Source organism: Trichoderma camerunense, assembly GCF_050948025.1.
Source record: "Trichoderma camerunense strain CBS 138272 chromosome Unknown V8C40scaffold_4, whole genome shotgun sequence".
Lineage (NCBI taxonomy): Eukaryota > Fungi > Ascomycota > Sordariomycetes > Hypocreales > Hypocreaceae > Trichoderma > Trichoderma camerunense.
The window spans coordinates 1,740,290-1,759,223 of NW_028145366.1; the positions used below are offsets into that span (position 1 = coordinate 1,740,290).

At 51.9% G+C, this 18,934-nt stretch overlaps 7 protein-coding genes across 7 annotated transcripts; 2 read left to right on the plus strand and 5 right to left on the minus strand.

Moving 5' to 3' along the window:
• Positions 1–805: 805 nt before the first annotated feature.
• Positions 806–4,085, plus strand: V8C40DRAFT_237930 (protein phosphatase 2A structural subunit TPD3). The gene is made up of 8 exons (XM_083214341.1): positions 806–1,255; positions 1,366–1,471; positions 1,581–1,732; positions 1,790–2,281; positions 2,343–2,602; positions 2,656–2,756; positions 2,817–3,154; positions 3,237–4,085. Exons 1-8 carry the CDS (start codon positions 1,190–1,192, stop codon positions 3,606–3,608), a joined length of 1,887 nt encoding a protein of 628 aa, XP_083076489.1. The 5' UTR covers positions 806–1,189; the 3' UTR covers positions 3,609–4,085.
• On the minus strand, positions 3,657–4,073 carry V8C40DRAFT_163914 (uncharacterized protein). The gene has a single exon (XM_083211510.1). The coding sequence runs from the start codon at positions 3,930–3,932 to the stop codon at positions 3,705–3,707; it is 228 nt and encodes a 75-aa protein (XP_083076490.1). The 5' UTR covers positions 3,933–4,073; the 3' UTR covers positions 3,657–3,704.
• On the minus strand, positions 4,034–5,247 carry V8C40DRAFT_237933 (S-adenosyl-L-methionine-dependent methyltransferase). Its single transcript, XM_083214342.1, has 2 exons — positions 5,091–5,247; positions 4,034–4,995 (listed from the first exon to the last, which is right to left on the minus strand). Exons 1-2 carry the CDS (start codon positions 5,147–5,149, stop codon positions 4,215–4,217), a joined length of 840 nt encoding a protein of 279 aa, XP_083076491.1. The 5' UTR covers positions 5,150–5,247; the 3' UTR covers positions 4,034–4,214.
• Positions 5,248–5,420: 173 nt separating this feature from the next.
• Positions 5,421–7,149, minus strand: V8C40DRAFT_237937 (translation initiation factor 6). Its single transcript, XM_083214343.1, has 3 exons — positions 6,880–7,149; positions 6,631–6,702; positions 5,421–6,574 (listed from the first exon to the last, which is right to left on the minus strand). The coding sequence occupies exons 1-3, from the start codon at positions 6,912–6,914 to the stop codon at positions 5,941–5,943; spliced, it is 741 nt and encodes a 246-aa protein (XP_083076492.1). The 5' UTR covers positions 6,915–7,149; the 3' UTR covers positions 5,421–5,940.
• Positions 7,150–8,129: 980 nt separating this feature from the next.
• Positions 8,130–9,248, minus strand: V8C40DRAFT_263399 (uncharacterized protein; the record flags this gene model as incomplete). Its single annotated transcript, XM_083219462.1, has 1 exon — positions 8,130–9,248. The coding sequence occupies one exon, from the start codon at positions 9,246–9,248 to the stop codon at positions 8,130–8,132; it is 1,119 nt and encodes a 372-aa protein (XP_083076493.1).
• Positions 9,249–10,155: 907 nt separating this feature from the next.
• V8C40DRAFT_163987 (uncharacterized protein) lies at positions 10,156–13,996 on the minus strand. The gene is made up of 3 exons (XM_083211511.1): positions 11,543–13,996; positions 10,574–11,425; positions 10,156–10,514 (listed from the first exon to the last, which is right to left on the minus strand). The coding sequence occupies exons 1-3, from the start codon at positions 13,581–13,583 to the stop codon at positions 10,414–10,416; spliced, it is 2,994 nt and encodes a 997-aa protein (XP_083076494.1). The 5' UTR covers positions 13,584–13,996; the 3' UTR covers positions 10,156–10,413.
• Positions 13,997–16,446: 2,450 nt separating this feature from the next.
• V8C40DRAFT_237951 (cytochrome P450) lies at positions 16,447–18,771 on the plus strand. The gene is given in 7 exon segments (XM_083214344.1): positions 16,447–16,959; positions 17,027–17,057; positions 17,120–17,261; positions 17,278–17,282; positions 17,382–17,508; positions 17,564–18,203; positions 18,273–18,771. The coding sequence occupies 7 exon segments, from the start codon at positions 16,631–16,633 to the stop codon at positions 18,460–18,462; spliced, it is 1,464 nt and encodes a 487-aa protein (XP_083076495.1). The 5' UTR covers positions 16,447–16,630; the 3' UTR covers positions 18,463–18,771.
• The last annotated feature ends 163 nt before the right edge of the window (positions 18,772–18,934 follow it).

An 18,934-nucleotide genomic window follows, 5' to 3' on the forward strand; every position in this document is an offset into this window, starting at 1 on the left:
CCCTTTTCCATTCATCTCACTTTTTCGCAGCCGCATGTACGTACAGGTACCTCTAGCAGCAGCCGGTTCTACCAAGGCACGATCCCCGCCTCTCCATACCATTTACTGGGCATCTAGGAGCCCAATTACCACCTAGTACTAAGGCTCACTCATAGGCAGCGTATCAGTGGCAATTGATACTAACAAATAGGGCTAGGACACAGATGAGGGGAATGAGGAGGGGCTGAAGGCAGAGGAATCGGTCGCATCAGCTGTTGTTTGAAGCTTGCTGTCATTGTACAGCAGCCTTTGAAGTTTATCACTTTGGTGCCTCAGCCGGACAATCTATATGCCTGTACCTTTGTTGCGGTATGATGATGTATTCAATCCATCTCTACCAGGGTACCTATGCGAGACTGGTGTAACGTTGAGCAGCATCAAGTATCTTTGTCTTTCTTTCTATAGCACCTGGCTGTCATTATTACCTATGCAGTCTATATCAAACCATAAGGCACCCTGCATTTCGCTTCGATATTCATCTGCCAACAGGCGGTACATGTAATAACTCGTACACGTACCTGTACACACGGCAAAGGGGCAAATTACAATAAAAGGACGGGCTACAGGGGCAGCGGGTGGGGGCTCACAGGTACTTGCGTGGCGGGGCACTCCATGTTAGTGCTCAAGCGACGATCCCACCACCACCGCTAACGCCCTGCAAGCATCACCGCTTGTACCTCCAGCTTGCTAGTCCCTGTAGCACCTGGCAGCACCGCTATAACCGCCTCGCTGCTAGGCTCTTGCTGGGCTCCAACAACAGCTTCGTGTCTCTCGATCCAATCTTCACCCCTCAACTCCGGCACTTCAGCTGTCCACCTCCAGCCTCGTCCCGCCGCCTCTCAGCCCTGCTTCTCGAGCTCTCCAGGATCCGACTCTCGGCAGCGGCAAGGCGACAGTCGCTGCTCAATTCCGCCCTGGTTCTGGTTCTGCTTCGGCTTCAGGCTGCGCAAAAGCCATTCGTCCATTGCATCACCAGCTTCACCCCATCCCTACGCCATCGGCCTCGTCGCTCGCCGCTGGTCCCACCAATCCTCGATTCCCAGCTACATCTACGGTGCTTCAACCGTCTCGATTCGACTCGCTCAACGCGCCCCTTTTACTTCTCTCCGCCGCCCGTCTCCCGCTCTGCCTCCCCCCCTCGTGACACGCCATGGCTGAAGCGCCAAACGCAAACGACGAGCTCTACCCCATCGCCGTGCTCATCGACGAGCTCAAGGTATATCACGCCCAGTAACCTTTCCTCTATTCTGCGTTCTTCTAGATGCATCTTTTTTTATACTCCTCTCGTGACGTGGTGCTGACTTTGGGCTCTCTGTCATTCGCTAGCACGACGATGTTTTGCTCCGACTCAACGCGATTCACCGGCTCTCCACAATTGCTCTTGCCCTCGGCGCCGAGCGAACAAGAGATGAACTGATTCCCTTTCTCGACGGTCAGTAACAGCTCGATTCTTGCTATAACCATGCTGCCATTTCCATCACTCCCACCCTCTCAACTGTTTGCTGCTTGGCCTTGGGCTCTAATCTGACGTTATGACGCAGAGTCTGTCGAGGACGAAGACGAGGTCTTGGTCGCCCTGAGCGAGGAGCTTGGCAACTTCATCGAATACGTCGGAGGCCCTTCGTGGGGTCACGTCTTGCTCTCTCCCCTCGAGAACCTCGCCGCCATTGAGGAGCCCGTCGTCCGAGACAAGGTAAGACGCTCAATGACGCTAACCCGAGCGCTTTTGGCTGACGGCGCAAAATTCTAGGCCGTCGAATCTCTCAATAAGATCTGCGAGGAGCTCTCACCGCAACAGGTGGAGGAGTTCTTTATCCCCCTCACAATTCGCCTCGCCAAGGCAGACTGGTTCACGTCCAAGGTGTCTGGTTGCGGTCTTTTTACAGCTCCCTACAAGAAGGTGTCTCCTCCCGTCCAGGAGCAGCTTCGCCAGCAGTTTGGCCTTTTGGTCCACGATGAGACTCCCATGGTCCGTCGCCAAGCCGCGTCCAATCTGGCCAAGTTTGTCAAGGAGATGCCCCCCGCTATTGTCATTGAGGAGATGATTCCCCTCTTCCAGCACCTCGTTTCAGACGACCAGGACAGTGTTCGATTACTCACTGTTGAGATTCTCATCGCCATTGCCGAGGGCGTGCCTAAGGAACAACAGGCTAGCCATGGTGTCCTGTTGACTTCTCTGCGAAACCTGATTGAAGATAAGAGCTGGAGAGTCAGGTACATGATTGCCGATAGGTTCGAAAAGGTCGGTCGCAGGATGCTTGAAACGTTGCAGTCATTACTCAGTTGCTAACCCCCCGTTGCAGATTGCCAAGGCCGTAGACGAAGAAGTCGTCTCTAGAGATTTGGTGCCCGCATTCGTCAAGCTTCTTAAGGATAACGAGGCTGAAGTCCGGACAGCCATTGCTGGTCAGATCCCCGGCTTCTGTGGCCTGGTGGACCGCCAGACGCTTCTCAACGACATCATGAGCAGCGTCGAGGATCTCGTCTCAGACACGTCCCAGCACGTCCGTGCCGCTCTCGGAACCCAGATCAGCGGCCTCGCCCCTATATTGGGCAAGCAAGAGTATGTGTCTACTGGCCCTTGTAATGTTGCTTGGCTGACTCGCATGTTTGTAGGACGATTGACCATCTTCTACCCATGTTCCTCCAGATGCTCAAGGATGAGTTTCCCGAAGTTAGGCTGCATATCATCTCCAAGCTGGAGCTGGTGAACCAAGGTACGAAGCATGATGTTGTGACGTGATCCAGGAGAATCCTTGTAGAGCTAACAGTATTAGTCATTGGCATCGACCCCCTGTCCGTCTCGCTGCTACCCGCCATTGTCAACCTGGCTGAGGACAAGCAGTGGCGTGTACGCCTTGCTATCATCGAGTACATCCCTCTGTTGGCCAGCCAGCTGGGCGTCAAGTTCTTTGACGAGAAGCTCAGCAACCTGTGCATGGGATGGCTCGGCGACACTGTCTTCTCCATTCGTGAGGCTGCTACGCACAACCTGCGAAAGCTGACAGAGGTCTTTGGCGTGGAGTGGGCAAGCGAGGCCATCATCCCCAAGGTTATGACAATGGGCAACCACCCCAACTACCTGTACCGGATGACCACTTGCTTTGCCATCTCGGTAAGTTGAAATCTTCTCATGTTATAGCCATGCCCATGATCAGTGACTAACCAGCTTTCGTCTTTTTCCCCCCTGTGTACAGACTCTGGCCTCTGTAGTTAGCATAGATGTCATCTCCAAGTCGATTCTGCCCATGCTCGACAAGATGACCGAAGACGACATTCCCAACATCCGATTCAACGTTGCAAAGACGTACTCGGTCCTCATCAACGCCCTGCAGCGCCTGCCGGAACAGGGCACCCTCTACACAATCGAGCAACAGGGAGCCGGGGCTGCACCGACGACGCCTTCGCCTCGGGGCCAGGAGCTGATTCAGCAGCGCATCGTTCCGAACCTAACCAAGCTGCAGAAGGATGACGATGTGGATGTCCGTTACTACGCGACACAGGCGGTCGCCGAGGCTTCAGGAACCGGAGCGTCAGGAGGCGGAGAGCCCATGAATACTTCACCATAGATGAGAAAACCCGTAATGAAGCAATGATTTTGTCCCTTGTCCCTGTCTGTGCTGCAGCGGCTTTTGGTCTCTGCGTTTCGAAAGGTTTTTTTTATTTTACAATTTTCTGTTTTTGAGTCCTGTATCATTGGACAAGCTGTGGCGTGAGAGAAAGTACAAGTTTTGATGCAACGAATCACACAGAGTCAAATGTCGACTGAGGCGGATGAATGGATGGAAGGATGGGGAGGGGGCAGCAAGGCAGACAAGGGGAGAAAGAAAACAAGAGGGAAAAAAAGAACTAAATCGGGTAGTGGATAATGGGTAGCATAAAGGTGGAAGCATTCTTTGTAGACTCGAGAGGTGTAATGTAGGGGGTCAAGGTAAACGAACATGCCGTTTTTTTCTTTTTATAATCTCTTCTGTAGTTCTTTGGTGATATAATCTCGCGTCGTATTGTAATTGAATCAGGGGGCATCATATGTTTCCCCCATGGTATTTCACTCGACTGAGAATGCTGTTCATCTTGTCCAAGAAATTCAAGCTGTATATACAAATATCTACTCTAAAACTCCATCTTTTCTGTCTATCTATCACCACATGGTATCATTTTCATCCAAAAACAAATCACTCGCTCACCTTCCCCCTTCTAAAACACAAGGTCGTAATCGTCTGGCCCTTGACCCCTCCAAACGTAAACGTCGGATACTCAACCCTGCCCACGACGCTCAACTCCCCATCCTCATCCTCCTCGAACCAGCTCCGCAGCTCAGGCTCCGTCCAATTACAACTCGTGACGAGAAACACACCGCCGTTGGGGTTGAGTAGTTGTAGGAGACGCTTGCGGTACGTCTCGCAGGGGTTTGCGTTTTCGTCAGAGGAAGAGAGTCCCGCGGAGAGACTGATTGCGTCAAAGGTGCCCTTGTCGAGGATGATGTCGAAGAGGGTTTCTTGAGAGGGCGCAATGGACAGCGGGGAGGATGCGTCGTTGGGGGAGACAGGGCCGGCGAGGAGGTCCCATTCAAGAAAGCGAACTGACGGGGTCTTTTCTGCTTCTCCTTCTTTTTCTTCGGATTGTTCTTCTTCTTCATCTTGAGCGTCCCTCGTCTCGCCAATTCTCTTCGCCAACGCAACGCTCTGCGCACTGTAATCCACGCCCAGCATCTGCCCTTCCCACCCATCGTCCCTCAGCGCAAACAACAGCTCTCCATTCCCACACCCGAGATCCATCAGAGCGGCATCCTCCTTGGACAGCGGTTTCTCGAGGATATCCTGGTCGTCTTCGGTGAGGGCGTCGAGAAAGGCGACGATGCGGCCCTCTGCGTCGGAGTCGTCGAACCAGTTTGTGCCTGTGTCGGAGGGGTTGGCGGCGTGGTTTGTGAGTTCGGTGGTGTAGAGCTTGTCCCAGCTGCGAAAGTGACAAATGTTAAATTATGATGTGATGATATGATGGGGGGTTTTATATCGAGTTGTGATATATAAGAGAGAGGGAGGGAAACTTGCTATTCTTTGGTACCGAGCTCGGAGGGGTCGAGATGGGCTGGTTTACTTGACGATGCCATTGTATCTGGGGAATTGGTACTAACAAAAGACAAGGCTGTTGGAAAAATGATTGATATGCAAAGGGTTGTAGAACAATTATACTAGCAAAAGATTGTATGTCGATAGCATATGGAGGGGCAGCTAAAGTATTGCAAAGTGCCTGCAGCCGGTCTAATCGGGTGCGGCTAGATGTGGTAGGCGGTGAGTATCGCTGGGTGAGGGGCACGAATCAGCTGCAAACTTGCGTCAGAACCGCAATTTGATATTGGATGATATTCAGTAAGAAGTACATGTAGATGGATATAAGTTTTGCTTAGAATAACGACTTTTCCATTGTTGCTTCAGAATTAAGGCAGTTCAGCATTCACCCTCACAAAAATAGAGCCCATAAACCTCGATTACACAAGAAACAGCCCAGTTTCATCTATTGATTTAGGCCTCTTCCTCTCTCTGTAGTAGATAGGTAGCTATTATATAGCTACAAACCAGATCCAACATCAAGTGTAAAAAGAAAAAAAAGTCCAAAAAAAGTAGTGGTAAAAAGTAAATGTACACTCAAACGCCTCCCATGCATGACCAGCATATCTCGCGCGCCCACGAGTGACCGCCGTCATCCCGTTCGGTTTCCCGTCTTTTTCTTTTTTCTTTCCTACACAGATATATAAAGAAAAAGACGGGTTCGTAAAGAAAGCAAACAAAATGGGTTCCCATCAACACCATGCCTGTGTCGGTTTGTTCAAACAATCCCAAAACAAGTAAAAAACAACATCAAGTAAGGAGTATAACCACCAAAAAAGACAGAAGAAACCGCTTAGTAGAAGCTCTCCACCATGGTGTCTTTCATTGTGGTGTTGATGTTGCTGGGGCCCTGGCCTTCGCCGAGTCTAAAGACGCTCTCGATGACGCTCAGCTCGGTGGACGTGGTGTCGAGGCCGGTAACGGCCATCCAGTCGTTGACCACCATGCCGGCGCCCACGACGTTGCTGCCTCGGTTGACACTGCCGGCCACCAGGGGGATCTGCAGCAGACTCGACAGCTCGTCCTGATCCTGGATGGTCGTCTTGGGGTGCACCAGGCCGCCCTGGTTGGAAATGCTCATGTAGCTACCGACGAGGACGTTGTCGGCGACGGTCTGGCGAAACACTTCGACGCCTAGCACGTCGGCGATAATCTCCTCCGTCTCGCGCTCCAGATCAGGGTGCACCAGGGCAATGTGGTCGTTGGTGGCAATGACGTTGCCCAGGGCCGACAGACGCTCCTCGATGCGCTGGATGCGCACCGAGTCGGGCAGCGAGTTGCGCAGGTGCTGCAGCTCCTGGTCCGAAGTCGTCGTGGGCACCAAAAGGCCCTTGCGGTTGCCGGCCGTGAGGCGTCCGATGATGCGGGTGCCGGCGATGGTGGTGCGCACAATGGGGATGACGTCCTGGAGCTCAGCCTCGAAGACACTGCGAGATATCTCGTTAGGGTTTTGTTCTCGCGGTTGCTGCTGGTATTGATTTACCTGTAAAAGTTCTCGCTGGCGCCGAGAGCCACCAGGGCGTATGAATTTGTCAACGTCGCAAAGACGCCAACCCTGCAGAAAACCACCAGAGTCAGTCAAGGTTCGGATATATCCAGCAGTTGGGAAAAGAGAGAGAGAGAGCCAGGGAATCCCAAGCAATGCGATCCAGGTCGACAAAAGCTCAAGATCCCTCCTCATCCCGTCTTCTTCCCCTCCCCCTCCATCAATCGCAGGAAGAAAAAAACATACTCGTTGGAGTTTTCAAACTGAGCACGAACAGCCATGATGCTTGTAGTATCAACAACACAGTTCTGTATCGGTAGAATAGTGACGGTGTTTAAAAAACAATTAAAGAATTAAAGAAAGCTTCGAATCTAAAGAAGCTTGTCTTTTGTCTGTATGTCGATGTAGGAAAAGAAAAGAAAAGCTCAGATGCTAAACCCGCTAAAAAAAAGACTGCTGATGAAAGCAAAGTGCCCCGCGGATCAAGTTTTTTTTCTGCCGGAATGGGAATGAAGTGGGAGAGGGGACGGACTAAGTGCAGTGGTTTCTCAGCGCCTTATAAGTACCAGCGAGCACTGAGGTACCTGTACCTGTACATGCGATCCTTCTGCGCCTAGCGATGACTCTCTATCAGTGTAACAGCCCGCTGAAAAAACAGCCTGTGTGATTCGCCTTGCAGCAAAGCCTCATCTCATCTCAGCTAACTAGTCTCATGCTCCATGCCACCTCCCAGAAACAAAAGCAACGAGTCAAGATGGAAAATAATTACAAAAAAATCATTAAAAAAAAGACAAAAGGGGAAAAAGAAGAGTCACAAACTGCTCACAAGCAGCATAGCGCAGGAAATCAACACAGCCAACCTGCAGCAACAGCTAATAAAGATCCATGGATTGGATGTCAAATCAATTCGAGCCCTCGCCTCGATGACTCAGTCCAGCTTTTAGTGGCCAAAAGTACCTGCCGGGTCCTTCCGCGCCACCAAGGGTACTTCAGTCCCAACTAAGCCAAGACCCTGAAGCTGTGACTCAACACTGAGATCCATTGGAATCGTGCATTGCCACAGAACAGGGTGCGGTGACTCTTTTCATCACATCGACTTCATCAGAATGGGGAACAAAGATCAACGCCGAAAGAGGCAAAAAAGAAAAAAAGAAAAAGGAAAATTATCACACTGAGAGGCGAAATGGGTGTCGCTCAGGTAAAGGTTTGTTGAATGCCTTGTACTTATCAAACAGAGTCCTCTTTTAGACCCCTATAGCTTCAAGTTACTACCCCCGCCGAGTTTGTACTTAGAAGATATCGTCATTCATTGCTATAAGATGGATACTATAACAGAGAGGCATGCCATTTCTTGTTTACCTCTGTACACTTATACTGCATTCAGCCCCCAGTATATCCATGCTTGCATCATAAAGATCAAGTGTCTCCATACGTATGTTGCAGAATGCGATTATAACCAAGACGACCACACAAGAACAATGATTGTATCTCACGAACTAGCCAAGGAGTGCTGGTGGTGGTTCTTCCCAAGCGCTGTCTACTGCCGTCACCACCGTAGCTGTTGCTATAAGTGTGCCAACGGCGCAAGCGAAGAAAATAGGCACGACCAAGGGAGGGCATGCAATGGCTACTGCCTCTACGGCCATTGGAGTAATACCCATCCCTGTAGCCAGCATTGTCGTTGTTGCAGCACCAGCTGCTGCGAACTCTTTCCAACTGGAATCGGGCAGATGGTTCAAGTTGCCGACATTATTAAGTACTGGCCGGTCAAAGCCATCCATCTGAGGAAGATTCAGCCAGACGAGGCGTTCCCCTTGCGCTATCTGGCCATCAATCGTTAAAGGAAGTAGATTCCCAAGGACGACAAAGGAACGAGGAATGACCAGCGTGCAGTATGAGGGTATGAGGAGATGAAATGTGACATTCTTAGCACCGTCTCCGATTTCTGCTTCTAGAGCAACTCGAGCGCAGAGCATCAACCTGAACACTGCAAAGAGGTCGTCACTGAGGCCCAACAAAAGCGGTTGTGCAGATCCAGACTCCTGGCGTATTCTAGCAAAGGCACCATGCCAATGCGTATCGGGATGATAGATGAAGAAGCGGTGCTGTCTGAAGCGGTGCTTCCTGAGGCGGCGCTGTCTGAAGCGGTACTTTCTGAAGCGATGCTGACTGTTGTCACCCGTATACTCTGCCACCTTGAGGTTGAAGAAATCGAGAACGTTTCGTGCGAATCCATCTGGGCCGCCGCCTCCTCCCGCAACAAGGTTATTATGGATCCGAAGCTGATCCGCAATTCCCTTGAGCTCTTTCCTAATCTGCTCTGCCTGATAAATCTTTATAACTTCAAGAATGATTGTTGTAGCAGAGAAGAGACTCTGCATCTGATTCCCAATACCATCCTTTCCACTTAGAACCCAAGTAGACGGGGCTGCTTCCGCAGGCGGTGTTGCGGCGGGCGATGCTGAACCCTCTGTCGCAGAGCTTGTGAAAGAGTCGTATGCCGATCTTGCATTGCCGGCTATTTTGCTGGCCCCAGAGCTTCTGAAGGAGTCGTATGGCGATCTCGCATCAGCATATATTTTGCTGGCTCCGTCACGTAATAATGGATAATTCATAATGCCAGAGGCCGCGGTAACCACATAGCGGGCTGCAGCGGCTTTCCAGTCAAACTTTGCCATGGTAGCTTCTCGCGGCTTAATGTGCGTTTGAACGTTAAGATGTCAAGGTGAATAAGAGACAGGAGAACGATTTAACTGGTATATAGTCTTGTCGAAAACTGCCCTGGCCCAGCTCACCAGAATGCCGCTGATGATAACAAAAAAAATGAGGCCTCATAGATAGCTCTGCCTTGGCGCCTGATGAAACGAAATGGGAGTTTCCCAACACACCCATTGAGATGGATGGCCTCTCACAGGCCGCATCTTGTTGTTCTGCCTGCTGTTGGCCCTTTCCCGAGACCTCATCTTTTTGTTTAGTTGCAAGAGATAGGTTCAATTGTATTTGGAAGGGTGCATAGCCTGCCACATTCAAAATTAGACTTGCCAGCCTTTCCGAATGCCTACCTCAGATTTTCAATGTTCCCTCCATACCTTGGCGCAAAGCCAGATCAAGGATTTTGAAGCGAGGGAACACGATGAAATTATATGGAGAAAATCAGTTGCTACACTGTGCATGATGGCCGCTAATCGAGGCCTCAAGCAGCCAATAGCCCTACAGTTGTTTCAACGTTGTCAAAAAGAATATCATACCAGCTACCGCTCTTAGTCATGTCAACAACAACCTTTCCTTAACTAACACTTCACCCTCGTCAATCTAGACATCACCTCTCGACCAAAAAAAGACAAGTGGCGTAGCAGTCATCTCTCATCATCTACTCTAATAGCCTCTCAGGACCGTCCATCTAGTTTTCTTCTTTCCTCAGACGGCCCCCCAAGTCTATTTACAAAACACAACCTCGCTTCGCTTCACATGCCTTCATGCCCTCATGCCAGCCATCCAGCCGAGTCAATCGTCATACAAATCCATAACCAAGTAAGTAAACGGACAAGATAAGTCTCTCTCACTATCGATAGTCCAAGAGAGAAATTAGAGGAGGAGGAAGAACAACAAAAGTGATTTGGAGATATCCATTTCGGTCATCAATACCAGCCTCCGTAGAGAAGAAGTGAATAGAATAAAAATGAAAAAAGAGAAAAATAAATCGAGGGGAAATAAAGGGGTGTCATTTCGCCCTCATCACAATACACATGATGCGCTCTTGTCACCGCCCTGTTCCACCCTCTACAATGTCCATACCGGCGCCTTCATCAACACCTGTCGCCCTCGTACTTCAATGGCCACAAATCCTGCAAATCGCACGCGGCCTGAATCTTTGGGGAAACCTTTTGAGTCAATAAGTTAGCAAAAAGTTCATACAAGAAAGATGAAACGTAAAACTTACCGGCCTTGCTTGAATCTCCGCTGCTACTACTCTTATCCTTGTCCGCATCGGGATCCACCTTGGCCTCTGCCTCCTTCTGGCCATCAAGAGAAGGCAGTCCTCCCTTTTCGACCTCCATGAAGCCCGCCTGCATCACATCTCCCGGCAGAGGATACATAATGGTCACGTCTCGGCTCTCTCGCGGCAAGTTGGCAGCAATACCTATGGCCAGTTCCACAATCATCGAGGTGCTACCTTCGACTCCGGCCGGCGGCGGCTCAATGAGGAATTGGTACAGGTGTGCGGCTAGGTTGGTGGTCATCTTGGCAATCAGCCCTGCGCGGTTGTCTCCCGCTGTTGTCGAGTTGAGCTTGTGCTGCAGCCCGTCCAGCGTCGCCATCCGCCAGTTGACCACCTTGGTCGTCAGCGCGTCAAACTCCTCCTGGCTGTGCATGGTGTACGCGTTGCCTCGGATGTGGAGCTCAATCTCCTTGAGCTGGCTGCTAAAGGCGGCATCCAAGTCTGGGTGGAAGCACTTGTTGAAGACCTCGTCCACTATCCACTTGGTGATGACGGCTCTGCCTACCGCAGTCATCTCCTGCTTACCCGTCTTGAGGGCATCGGGGCTGACAACTTTCTCGAGCCACTGGGGCAGGCGCCGCCAGTCCTTGCGAATGTTGAACGACAGGTTGTTGATGGCGCCGTTGAGTCGGTTGAACCTGTTGACGTACTCGTTGTCGTCGAGGGCGGTTCGAGATTGCGACATGCGCTGGTTGGCGACGGCATTCTGCAGATGCTCAATCTGGCCATTAAGCTGTTCGATCTGGGACTTGCCATCAAAGTAGAGGCGCTTCACGTTCTTATACTTTGTGACTGTAAAAACGGGCAACGTTAGCTGTACACCTTACTTGGATAACCTACGCCAACCCAACCCCCATGGAGCGGAAACAGAAACGAGAAGGGAGAAAGTAATGGAAATGGGAGACAAACGTAATTCTTTAAATGCCTTTTCCGATTCGGCATTGTCGCGTTCATGGGTCGAAGGCTGAGGACTATTCCGGCCTTGATCGCCAGTCGCCGCTTCATACCGCGGTGGAGCACCCGCGCCGCCAGTAGCGGCTCCGGCAGCGCCAGCACCGGGAGCAGCTCCAGCAGGCTGTTGGCCGGGCTGGAGAGGTGCGCCGGGTACCGAGGTCATGTTGGAGTTGGTGTGAGTGTGACGATATCCAGGGGGTGCGCCAGGAAGGGCCTTGTCAGCACGGTTCGTAGGTGCGCCTCCTCCGGGCGGTGCCATGGCAGGTTGCGAGAGTTGCGGCTGCTGCTGGTTCGTGGGCTGGACGGGAGGCAGAGTAATGCTGGAGACGGATTCTTGTGCCGGCACAGAGTAATGGACAGCAGGTGATGGTTGCTGCTCCAGCTGTTGGTTGAGCGATCGCTGGTCCGAATCGGGAGCTGGTGACTCGCGTGAGAGCTGAGAGATGGTTTCTGGGTTCTGCTGCTGGTGCAGCTGCTGTTGGCCTAGATGCGTAGTGACGATGCGCGGGTCTGTCGTCTGCTGATATTGATCTTGCGGTGAGCTGGCGGTGTAATACTGCTGGGGGGCCTGTGGCAATTGCTGCTGCTGTTGCTGAGGGTGGCCCTGCTGATCGTAGATGGCCTGCTGGGGATCGTACTGAAGCTGCTGATGCTGTTGCTGCTGTATCTGCAACTCAAACTGTTGTTGCTGCTGCTGCTGTTGCTGTTGCTGAAACTCAAACTGCTGCTGTTGCAGAGAGTCCTGGGATGCAAGCACCTGCGGGTGAGCGGACTGGGGCTGCTGTAGCTGAGGCGGCGGTGGGAGCTGCTGCTGCGAGTGGTGATATTCGTCGTAGGGCGATTGTATCTCGTCGGCGTGCGCCTCGCGGATGGTGTTGATGGGCGGCACGGACAGTCGGGGGTCGTGTTGGAGGCGGGCCTGGTCGTGATCGTAGCCGTACTCTTCAGCCTCGCCCACTCCTTGCAGCGGCGATGTCTGGTGGACGGACGAGTTGGGCGTGTGCCAGTCGCGGTCTGGCTGGGGCGAGAGTCCAGTCTTGACGTTGGGAGGGTTGCTGTGACTGATGCGCTTGGACGGCCTTCGTGCGAGCCCTACGGTGTTGTCGTAATTCTGAGCTGCTGCGGGGGCGTCGCGGTGGTTGTCGTGGTTGTTGCGGCCGGAGAAGATGCCCTTGATGATCTTGCGTGCCGATCGCTTCTCGGGGGCAGAGCCTTGCGAGGCTTGAGAGGCTGAAGCAGAGGCAGCGGCCTGGCCCTGGTGATGGCCCGTCAGTTCGTTGAGTGACGTCTGCGAGACGTTGAAGAGGTGGTGGAGCGATGCGCTGTAGCGCTGACTCTGGCGGACGGCGGAAGCGGCTTCTGCAAAATCGCCGGGCTGCTGCTGCTGCTGCTGCTGTGGCGGCGGCGGCTGTTGCTTCTGCAGCTTACCCGTGCTCTGCTGCGGCGGTAAAGGTTGAGGTTGCTGATGCTGATGCTGGAGTTGAGGTTGAATTTGAGGCTGTTGATTCAGCTGATGCTGATGCTGGAGCTGCTGGAGCTGCTGGCGGCCATCAAAAGCGGGCGCTGGCCCAATGACGGCGGGGTTCTGCACAGGCACAGGCGAGGGGCCGACGCCGGACGAGCCCGAGTGAAACAGGAGAGCCGGAGTTCCAGCACCAACTGCTCCGGATTGCTGTTGCTGTTGAGCTTGCAATTGCTGCTGAAGCTGAAGCTGCTGTTGTTGCTGCTGTTGCTGTGACACGTTAAACGACTCGCTGGAGCTGAGGGCGCTCGTCCGCAAGGCTGACTGAGGGGTCGCGTCGGGGTGCGGCGGGTGCTGCAAATCTGCCTCAGCCGGCGCCGGTGGTGCTCTTGTAGGTTGAGACTGAGACGCAACTCCGGATTGTAGTTGCTGCTGCTGCTGCTGCTGCTGCTGCTGCTGCTGCTGTGGCGACGCCTCGGCAACTGCGTGCTGCGAACGGTTGCTGTGCTTGCCCAGGCCTCTGAAGCTGGGCATCCTTCCTCAACGGCGATTGACTGATTGATGACCTGGGTCGAGTTGCGCAGGTTTATTTTTGGCGCCGATGATCCAATCTGATGAGCTGGCCTCGCCTATGCGGCTTAGGCGTGTTAAAGGGGGGGACCCAACCGCTTGCGCTTTGCCTGAGCCCGCTGTACTGTAAGATCAGGTTTGGCTTGTGCTTGAGCTTGTGCTGTATGTACTCCGTACTATGCCCTCTAGCTTCAACGCTGTCCTGCACGTCAAATTCAATTTCCTGTTTTCCCCTCCTCTTGCTTTGACTTGACACAAAAAGGGCTGAGTTTGTTTGTTGCTGTTCCTTGTCGAGTTCCCGGGCTTAGACTCGAGGCGGCGGGGGAGAGTGAGGCTGTGTAGATTACCTGACCTTACCTGTACCTGTGCCTAAGGTAGTAGTGCGTGCTGTGCTGTGCTAGACGTCTGGTTACAAGCCAGAGAACAGCTGAGAAGATGCGCGAGTTTGTTGCGCGCGGCCGGGGATACTAAGGCTGTGTCCAATCCAAGAAACAAAAAAGATAGTCGAGAGAGGAGAAAAGACACCAGTCGCAACCTTTTTGTCGCTCAATTTTAGAAAGGGCCTCTTCTGCGGCCAATGCCCGCTCTTCAAAGGCTGGACAGCCGGGGTAGCGCGACACGAGGATGCAGAGGCTTCCTTGTCCCGGTCAGCGAAAGATGGATGGTTTGGTTTGAGTGATTTGACAAGTTTGACAGGCCGTGGGCACGGACGGGCCCTGCTCTGCTAGTGCTGGCAGTTCGTTCAGGTGATGGACTGGATTGGACTGGCTGGTTCAATAGTTCAATAGTTTCAACAGCCGATGGAATGAAATGACCCAGAATGAGAGAGACGAGGTCCGGCTTCAAGCCATGGACGGACTTTTGGAGATATCAACGCTGAAGTGTGCCAAGACCACGGTCCCCCGGCGGGAAAAGGCTGCTCACAGGGCTGAGTGAGCCCGTTCTTGTCTTGTCCATAATTTTCTCGCCCGTTTCCCATTTTCCTTTTTTCCCGGCCTTTCTGCCTGCTGGGGAACAGAATCTTACACCACTCGCATCCGAGGCTGCCAGCAGCTCTCCATCCAAAACCCACCCACAGAGCCGCAGGGCTTGCCCAGGATGGTTAAAGTCCTACCAGCGGGTGGGCGCTAGGATCCAAAGCCCCAAAATCGCCGTGGCTCGTGGGTCTGGAGGATATAATTAGAACCCATGTCATTTGATGTCCATTGTCCGGTCCTGTTTTGTTCTGCTCTGCTCTGTTCGTGGTGGCGTCTGTATTAGAAGCACGAGTATGTAGGTAACATGGGGGTCATGCCTCTTCAGCTGTAACGCGCAGCAACTAGAGTAAAACCTCTGTCGAACAAGGATAGAGGAAAGACGCTGATTGATCGAAATCAACTGAATACTAATCCGCTCACAGGCCCCCTCGTATCAATCTTCTGTACCGCCACCTTTGTGCCAAGCATTGCACATACGAGTACTCGACCGGATCACAGCAGCTGAAAGGATTGGATTCGATGTACTCGTAAGATGGGAGGATGATGTTGTACCAGGGCAACAGGGACAGGCAAGTACATGTACGTGGACACATCATGTAATCAAGACTCATAGCCTGTCAAGCCCAGTAGGAGGTACCTCTAATCCAGTCCAATCATCCGGCCCGATTGAGAGGTACAGATACTCAGACATCCCATGTCCAAGCCTGTCTGTCCTGTGTCTCTGTAACAAAGACCCTGAACTAGCTGATATCATCCGCTTCGACGGAGCTTGAGCTCTGCATCCTACGGAGCTGGTGCTAGGCAAAAGGGAGCTCAAGTTTGCAGATCCCCATCTGCCACTTGCTTCTTCCAACTTAACTTCAAACTCCCAATTCCATCACATGCCGCAACGTGTCCAATTCAGTCCATTGCTGAAGATAAGAAAAACGAAAACGGACATCATCGTGCATCCGCATCGTGTCGACCGACCTCCTGCATGTCCCTGCAGAGCTCATGCACGGGAGGTATAAATAGCAACGGCGAACACAGCCATCGGCATTGTATCCTCACATGCACATGCATTTTTCCATCTGCAAATCAGAAGTGCCTCATCTCGTAAACTGATGAATGATGTGCAAGATACGAAATACGATGGCGATTTACAAAAACCAGCATATGCATGCAATAATATGGAGCACCAGTACAGTATTTCATTTTGTTGAAAATCAAGATTCAGCACTCGTCCGGCATCAGGTAGAAATGGTGGAGACTGCCGATGTATCGTTGCATCGAGGCAAAGCTTAACAACCGGATTCTAAAAATGAATCTGATCTGGATCCGAATTAATTTCCTTTCTTGCGCCTACCTACCTAATCTATGCATATAGTGGTGGTGCGACCTCAGGTTGCGTGGTATCACCGTCTCCTAGAGTTGTGCGCTTTGTCAAGGACTCTATCAACTGGAGCTCTCATGGATTGATTGCGGCAGTGCAAATGTCCTTTCTACTGCCACTCGTTAATGCGGTTTACATACACTTTGCAGCTTACAGCTAACCCTAAACTGGAATCCAACTCTCTTTTCAACTGACACTTTGAAGATGAAACTTGTCTCAAGCACCATCGGAGTAGACACATCATGAAGCCCCAAAAGACCAAGGCAAAGGAAAAGCCTCACACTCACACATCATGGACACCCAATTGACAAAAGTTGACCGGGCCATGCGATGCCCAGACACCAATGCCTTGCTCTCACAATATTGTCCATTAACGGCAAAGGCGCATCACCACCAATTGCATATCCAGAGCTTCTGGTTTGCCCTCTCTGGCCGTCTTTTGCGGGGTTTCGTGGGGAATCGCGGCTCTAGCGGGGTTGTCGATAGCCGTTTACGGAGGTTGTGAGTTTAACACTAAGCTTGAGATTGCAACGATAAGAACCGTTCCATTGATTCTTTGTGAATTTGAGGCCATTTTGCCCTGTATCTATCACTTGGACGTCTTCCTCATGGATGAAGCCTCTGTCGTCTCACGGTAGCCAAAACGAAATCCAGTCATCATCATGCTGCTGCTCTCTCCCATCACCTTGTTAGCGGCAGCAACACTGCTATTTGCCATCCACTTGATCCGACGCCTCACATCTCCATTGAGTAAAATCCCAGGACCGGCAGTGTCCAAATTCACCTCCTTGGTCCTCAAGTGGAAAGAGATCAAGGCTCTCAGGACCGTCTACATTCATCAACTCCACCAGCAATATGGACCCGTCGTCCGCATCGCACCCAACGAGGTGTCGTTCACGTCTTGGGAAGCTCTGAAGGAGATTTACTGCTCCGGAGGCAGCGGCTATGACAAGACGGAGTTTTACGACCTGTTTAAAATCTATGGCAGGAGGTGAGACGACGGCCTTGTTTCTCAATATCTGGAATAAAAATGACTTACTGGTGATGTTATTCTCTAGGACCATGTTCACCACATTGAACAAGGCAGACGTATGTTTCTTGCCAACAAGCTTATATATGTGTTGATATAAGACTCGTCTAACATTGACCAGCATGCCAAACGTAAAAGAATTCTCGCCGACCGTTATGCTAACAGCAACGTCATGAAGAGCGCTTCAGTCACGGGGGTCCAGGAACGATCTTCCAAGTTCGTTCGACGCTGTACTTCTGCTCCAGGAGGTGTATCAGACATTTTTGTAAGTCTGAGCTATTATGCAAACCGCCATTGAGAGACAAAGGCTGACAAAGACGTTTGCTTAGATGGGTTTGTCTCAACGAGTTTAAGAAAATCTAGAATCGGTACTGACCGTCACAGCCTTGCATGCGTATGCTTGCGATTGCATTACGCACCACCTATTCCATCCCTACGGCACCGACTGCATCACCAAGAAGGAAGACGAGGAGATGATGCACCAAGTAGCAGCGGATGACAGCCTGCAGAGCAAGTCGGCCCTTGACCGATTCAAGCCGGCCTCCGTTACTAACAGGATTCATAGATCGCCTCATCTCGCACTACGCTCCTACTTTGCATCGTCTGTTCTCCAGGGTGCTATATCTATTTGCAAAGCCCCGAGAGACCCCCCTAGCCGATGACTATGTGCTAGAGACCAGCCAGCTCAGCGGCACGGCCTCATTCACTCTCATGAGCCGCTTCGATGAAAAGACGGGCGACCTCGACTACATTGACAAAGCAGCGGAATGCCTCGACCACATGGCCGCAGGCATCGACACCACGGGTGACGGGCTATGCTTCCTCCTGTGGGAACTGTCGCAGTCGCGCTCCCTGGGCATCCAGCGCAAGCTGACCGAGGAGCTGCGGGCGAACCCCGAGATGCCCTTTGACAAGCTCCCCTTTCTGGATGCCGTCGTCTGCGAAGGCTTGCGGTGCTTCCCGCCGATCCCGATGTCGCTGCCGCGGTACGTGCCTCAGGGCGGTCGCTCCATTGACGGGTTTTGGTTGCCTGAAAAGACGGTTGTGAGCTGCCAGGCTTATTCGGTCCATCGGCTCAATAGCGAGATATTTCCCGATGGAGATGTGTTTAATCCTGAGCGCTGGCTAGAGCTCGAGGGAGATGCAGACCGGAGGAGGATCCAGTTTGCTTTTTCCAATGGAGGACGGGGGTGCGTCGGGAAGCAGTAAGTTTTTTCGTGCTCTCGAGAAGATATAGACAAAGGATATCATGACTAATTAGACAATGTTTCTAGTCTGGCCCTCATTGAGATGAAGACCTTGTTGCGGGATGTTTATTCCAAGTACAGCACGACGCCGCATGAGTCCATGCAGGAGGAGGCCATGGCCATGTCGGATCAGCTCATCTCGGCGCGGCCGCTGGGGCAGAAGTGCCTTTTGCGATTCCACCCTCTTGATGTAGACGGTGAAAAAGTCAAGATGTAAGATGCAATTAGTCAAATGAACAATTGAAACAGAAGATCACATGCAATGATGGTAGAAGTCGGGTGGTACGTAAGTACATGATGTACCATGTAGTGATCATGAACGGTAGAACCAGATTCAAGGCATATTAGCCAACAGAATGCCTCTGTTACACACAACATCAATGCCATCACATGTCTAGATACCCAACGGCAACCACTTGCAATGCGAGGGCAATATCAGGGCAGCACCGCTCGGTTGGTTGGGCGCAATGCCAGCAAAGAATGCAGCTGCAGTTGGCTCCGAGTTGAGCATCGATCTGCAATCCAGCACTGTAGATGCCTCGGTATCTGTACTTGTGTGAATCCGTGTGTACCTTAACACCGAATCTTAACCAAAGTTCGGCGTTTCTTGTGGCCCTGAGTTCTGCTCAGTACTACCTAGGCAGCTACTAGTAGGTAGGTAGAAACATTCAATATTAAGAATTGTGTAC